Here is a 6146-nt window from a genome sequence, read left to right as displayed (position 1 = left end):
AGATTTTAGAAAATTGAGGTTTGACCTAACTGGAACAAAATTGTGTTTGATGCAGTAAGTAGTAAATATTTTGTATTATATTTATATAAATATAAATGAATTTACATGATAAGGATTGTAAAATATAAAGATTACTTTACTTCAAAAATATAATTAAACTTGTTAAATACCAAAAAAAGAAAAAAAAAGAAAGAAAGAATATATATATGTTTAATAGACTGCAACTAAATCACGGAGTAGAATTCTCTTATAACAGAATTTTTTTTTTGAACAAATAACGGCAATTAGTTAACTTTTAATAATATTGGTTTATAGTTCTCCGTCACACTAAAAACAAAACCCTTTATTCATTTACCACATTTAATATAATAAATAAATAAAAAAGAAAAGATACATCCATAATATTTTCACAACAAATATTAAATATTAGGTTGTTATTACCTATTATGGGTAGGTAAGAAATAAATTTAAATTCTAAATTCAAATTAAAACCAATAACAGTTTACCATCTATGATAGATTATATAAGTGTTGTGAACAGGAGCATTTTGTTATTTGTTTTGAGCGAAATTGGTAAAAGCCCATTTTCTCTGTAATATCTAAGACAATTGAAATTAATTTGCTTCACATAATTGGCACTCCCAACTCAATACCTAGTCCCTTTTATTTGGGTCAAGCTCAATGAAACTTTTAGAACTAATTAATTGTTACAACTTACAATAATATTTCATAAAGAAAATAGGACGATCCCCTTTGCAATAAGAAGAAAAAGAATTTGCAAAGTCTGGTTGATAATTGAGAGTTGAGGAAAATCATCAATCTCAAGCGAAGTTGTAGATATATTTTGTAATGAGCTGATTGACAATTATCTTGTAAGCTTTTTCTGTAGGATGATAACTGTCAAAAAACACGTACTTAGAGTCATCGGTACAAGTGTGATGGTCTAATTGGTTGCAAAGTATTGCTACCTCTAAAGTTCCAGTGCCACAACACCCTTTATTTGCAATCTCAAAGCCTGAATTGTACAATATACCAAATATTAGATATCCTAAATAAGATAAAATTAGAAATTTATAATAAAAAATTTTAAAAAAATGTTTAAAATTGTAAAGGAGAAAGGTATTGTACCATATTTCTTTGGATTTGTTACGAGATCAAGTATGGGGTTGTAGACATCAATATAGACCACCTTTGCATTAGGCAAATTGTTGTTAAGGTAACCCAACTCCCTAGAAAGTTTATCATTGAACACTTGTGATGCTTGATTGGGCTGCTTTGCACACTCAGTTTCTGAGCCTCCAGCCAAAAGTCGCTGTGATGGCACACATCCTAGTGGTGGTGCACTGAAAACACCAATCCTTCGTGCCCCCAGTCCATATAATTCCTTAATTTATATATATATATATATATATATATATATATATATATATAAATAAATAAATAAACATCATTTATTCCACCTTGGTACCACTATATTATACTTTACCATCAAAGAGTTAAGTAATATATTATATATATAGTGTTTGAATGGTGAATTTCCTGGTCATGATCCAAGATATACAATTCTCGAGTCCTACTTAGAAGGTGTTAATTGTTATTAAGGTAAGAATAAATGTTAACTTGTAATAATTATCATGTATATTTGATACATGTCTTCTCATTTTTACCGTGTGTGGTTGTGAAAGTAAAGATTATATATCAAATGCATAAAATGCATTTTCGTTAACTTGGGCCTATGTCACTAGTAAACTTGAATATCACCAATTATAAAGGGAAAATATATATTAAAAAAAAAAGAAGAAAAAAGAAGAAGAAGATGAAGTTACCTTGATGAAATTAGAAGCTGAATTGAGTAAAAGATCAGTATAAGATTGAATATCGTATTCGGCTTTCCTTATTCCAGTAAGAAAATAAGTATTGGCAATGTCATTGCTGCTCGCCACCACAAAAACTACACTTTTGGCTAATATGAAGTTTGTTCTCTCTTCTCCAACAATGCCTTTCAACTTCCCTATGTATTGCTTGAAATCTTCTAATTGCTCAGATAGTGATATGACTGACTATATGTACTCAAAAAATGAAAAATAAGTATAAGAAAAAACAATGAATCATTTTTAAAAATGATTATATAATGAAGTTTTTTTTATATAAAATAAAAACATTTAGAGTTTATATCTTTCTTCCTCGTTATAACAATGGAATTATAAAGGGAAAAAAAAATTTAAATGTACATACCACTACTTTAGGTGTCAAAGGATCGTATCCCGTGCCACCAGATGCAAAGCTTACACCTGTCAGGAGATCTTGGGGCTGCAAACTTGGATCCCTATAAGCTGGTAGGAGGTCTTTAATTCCCAATTCTTCCACTAGAAAAAGGGAAGGGAAGAAGAAAAATTCTATTACATATTGAATTATTTTAATGATGGAAATAAAAAGAACAACTCTAAGGAATACAATGACCAATTTAGGATTTTGAAAATTAGGGGTTTCGACTTTTTTGATTCAACGATTTGAAATCACATGCTTCCAAATTACAATTTTAAATTTTTTATTTAATTTTTCACACTTGACCTACAAAGCCCAGTGAATTTTTATATTTGGAAACTTAATTTATTCTATGAAAGGCCAACCATTGATTGGATTAGAGGCCTGTAGTGTTTAGGTATATATATTTGTGTGTGTGAGAGTGAGAGTGAGAGTGAGAGTGAAAGTGAAAGTCTCACATAAAAAAAATAAATAAATAAAAGAGTTAAAAAATTAATATGACGTAATTAAGTCCAAACACATAATCTTGAAACTTTTTCTAATTATTATTGGTTTGAAAGAGTTTGATTAAAATGAGAGAAAAGAAATGCACTGAGAGTTCTAAGAGATCATTTTAGGGTTTTGTTAACCTATATGAAATTTTTTTTTTTTTGAATTTACAGGAAAAAAATGATTTTTTTACAATATTTTATTTTTCATATAAAAATGATATCAAAATTTCTATATAAAAATTCATTAACAAATATTTTAAAAATACCCAATAACTAAACCCAATATTTTAAAATTCTGAATCAAAGTCTTTCCCAAAAGTGTCGTCTTCCCAACACGTGAACGGACAATGTTTCTAATTTTCTTTTCGTAACATAAAATGCTTTCGTACAATCATACACATTAAAAAATATTTGATGGGATCATAAATTCTTGGCCCAACGAAATCACAATAAATGAACCTTGTCGTGTGTGTCAGCATGAATTGAGGTTAGATATGGACTGAAGACTAAAGTCACTCAACCAAGCCAGACAATTGTCATCGATATCAGAAACTTTTTTTACTTTTTTTTAAAAATTTTTTTCCTGAATACAATACCAAACAAATAAAATAAAATAAAATAAAAAAAAGAATTCAATTAATGAATTTCTCAGTATTTCACCTCCCAGCATTTAAGTGAAATAAAGCCAGTTGGTTCAATTTTTTAATGTCGAAGATTTTTTACATTGATTCGGCTTGGATTTTGGTACGGATGTGGGTCTCCACATGTACTAACTTTTTTAAAAAAAAAATTGTTGCTTTTCTTAGAATGAATAACTTTTAAAGTTTATTTTTTATTTTTAGAAAAGCAAACAGTTAGATATTCTAGAATAGCAAAAAAGTATATAGTTTCTTTGTTCAGCAAAAAAAAATATAATTTCGTAACGTGTTAGGTCAGTTTGTGTGGAAAGGGGGTGTCGGAGAGTCCTAGCTCCATTTAAGTGTGAATTTTTAGTATAGAGTTTATTCTAAAAAAAATTAACAATAAAAAATTGTATAAATTATGCGTTAATCGGAGTCTCACTATACAGCCTTTATATCTTGTGTTGTAATACATGTTAGCCCAATAAATCTCTTATTATAGGCCATTTTTTTTTAAACAAAATTTATAGAAAGTTTATCTATAAGATATATTTAGAGAAGTGTTACCACAATAATATCTTCAAAACTCTTTTACAATGCTTTAAAAAGACAAAAACTCTTTTACAACAAATTATAAATGGTAAGTTGTTATTGATTATAATTTGAATTCATAACTTAAATATTACATTTTTTCCCACCTATAACTACAAATAATAACCTAACACTTAGAAAATGTGGTGAGTATAACATTTCTCATATATTTAAAGGTAATAAAAAATATTATATATATATATATATATATAAAGAGAGAGACAACAACAGCATAGGAAGATGACTTGATAATTTATGCAAGTCTTGATGTTTTTCAACCATTGATAATTTAGACATGCACCCATTAAGTCCCACAATCTTATTTTTCCTACCCTACAACTCATTTGGACGTGGATTTGGGAGAGCAAACATGTACTTTCCTCACTTTTTGGAGTTAAAGATGCATTAATTATCATTTCATTGATTTCATGTGAAATCTCAAAGAGTTTATAGAGAATCTTAGATTTAGTAATTAGTGAAAAATTTTATATGTATATATTCAGTGGAAAGAGAAGATTTAAACCATAATATTTCTATTGAAACAAAAAATAAAAACCAATAAAAGTGGTTTGACATAGAACTATAGAAGTCATCTTTGATTAGTCACAAAGCTAAATATGAAGTTTCAAAGTGTATTTAAATCTTTATCTCGTCAAACCATGTCACCATGACCTAAAAAATGGTAGTGAAATAGCTTTAGAAACAAGAGGGAAAAAAAATGTTAGTAACACTGTGTGTGTCAAGAGTCAAGACCATGAATGACGTGTGAATGTGTTTTAGAAAAGAGAAAGAAAAAAGTGTCACCAAGCAGCAAGACAAAATATGCGTGAAGACTATGAATGGTGTGTGTGTGTGTGTCTGTGAGAGAGAGAGAGAGAGAGAGAGAGAGAGAGAGAGAGTTTTCAAACAACCTAAGAAGTCTGAGGGAACCTTTCCATTTGAAAATCTTCCCGTTGGCATTCCTCCATTAAAATCTCTCCCATAAGGAGGAAAATCACACTTCACCACTGAGGTAAGACCATTGTTGTTGCCTGTATCAACGATGGAGTCTCCAAACATAATGACTGCTGGAACTGTCTCATTATTTGGTATCTGAATAACAGCTTCTGAGCTACACAAAACAGCAAAAACAAAAGAAAGAAAGAAGAACTTGGTTGATAAAGAAAAATGTTCCATTTTTAAGTGAAGCATTGCTCTAGAATTCTCTTCTTGGAATTCTTTCAATTTCGAATTTAAAATGAAAGAATAGAAAAATGAAATGACTTTTTTTTTTGATGAACGAAATGAAATGACTTGTTGGTTTTCAACATTGCTTCCATTCATTTTATAGCACAAAAACATAAAGCCGACTATTAATGCTATTTTTTATTTTATATCAACAGAGTATTAATGCTATTTATTGCAAAAAACAAACTGCAATGCTTTATATCTACTCTCTTAAGTTGGTGGCTGGATTCCTATTTAGAGTTGCTTGAGATATATTAGATATATTAGCCAAATGTAATAAGCTCAAATCCACTTTTATTTATACTAATAGTTTAGGATTTAGTCGCCCATATGTATTCATATTAAAGTTCATTATAACATAGATTATTATATTACACTTTTACATAATAAAAATATAGCTCTTAAAGGTTTCGTGGACATAAGTTCACAAGGTTGAATCATATAACCTTCATGTTCTCAGTGTTCTTATTTTATACTTCCCTTTCTACATCCACTCTAACATATACAACATGACATTGCTAATATATTTAATAAGGATAATCTCAAAGATTGAATTTTGTCTAATGGTTGGAAAATAAAATTGAAAATTTAACCAAATTTTTGCTATCAAACAGTAGAGAATTAAATACTTCCAAAACAATGGTTTAATTAACTCACATGTCCAACCAACTCGTCATTTCATGTCATAAAAATTTATTCAACATGTACTAATTTGCTTAGGCCACCGATGAAGGTGGAATTGAACCAGATCATATGGTGTTCTCGTTATAAGCCAACCATCTTTTACCCATTATAAGACATAAATGATCACTATCTTGAATCTTAATTAACGTACCAGAACAAATGAGTAGTAAATTGTAATAACTAAGAAATTAATGTTTATAATGACTAAAAGAAATTTTAACTTCTAAATAAGTAAATGTGTGCATGCTACCGCGCATCTTTAGTGTGGT

General features: G+C 28.8%; 1 protein-coding gene across 1 annotated transcript; it reads right to left on the bottom strand.

Moving 5' to 3' along the window:
• Positions 1–631: 631 nt before the first annotated feature.
• LOC142609713 (GDSL esterase/lipase EXL3-like) lies at positions 632–5255 on the bottom strand. Its single transcript, XM_075781421.1, has 5 exons — positions 4878–5255; positions 2235–2365; positions 1826–2059; positions 1128–1383; positions 632–1014 (listed from the first exon to the last, which is right to left on the bottom strand). Exons 1-5 carry the CDS (start codon positions 5155–5157, stop codon positions 821–823), a joined length of 1095 nt encoding a protein of 364 aa, XP_075637536.1. The 5' UTR covers positions 5158–5255; the 3' UTR covers positions 632–820.
• Positions 5256–6146: the final 891 nt, after the last annotated feature.

This window comes from Castanea sativa, chromosome 1, assembly GCF_040712315.1.
Source record: "Castanea sativa cultivar Marrone di Chiusa Pesio chromosome 1, ASM4071231v1".
NCBI lineage: Eukaryota > Viridiplantae > Streptophyta > Magnoliopsida > Fagales > Fagaceae > Castanea > Castanea sativa.
This window is presented reverse-complemented; position numbering and strand designations above follow the sequence as displayed.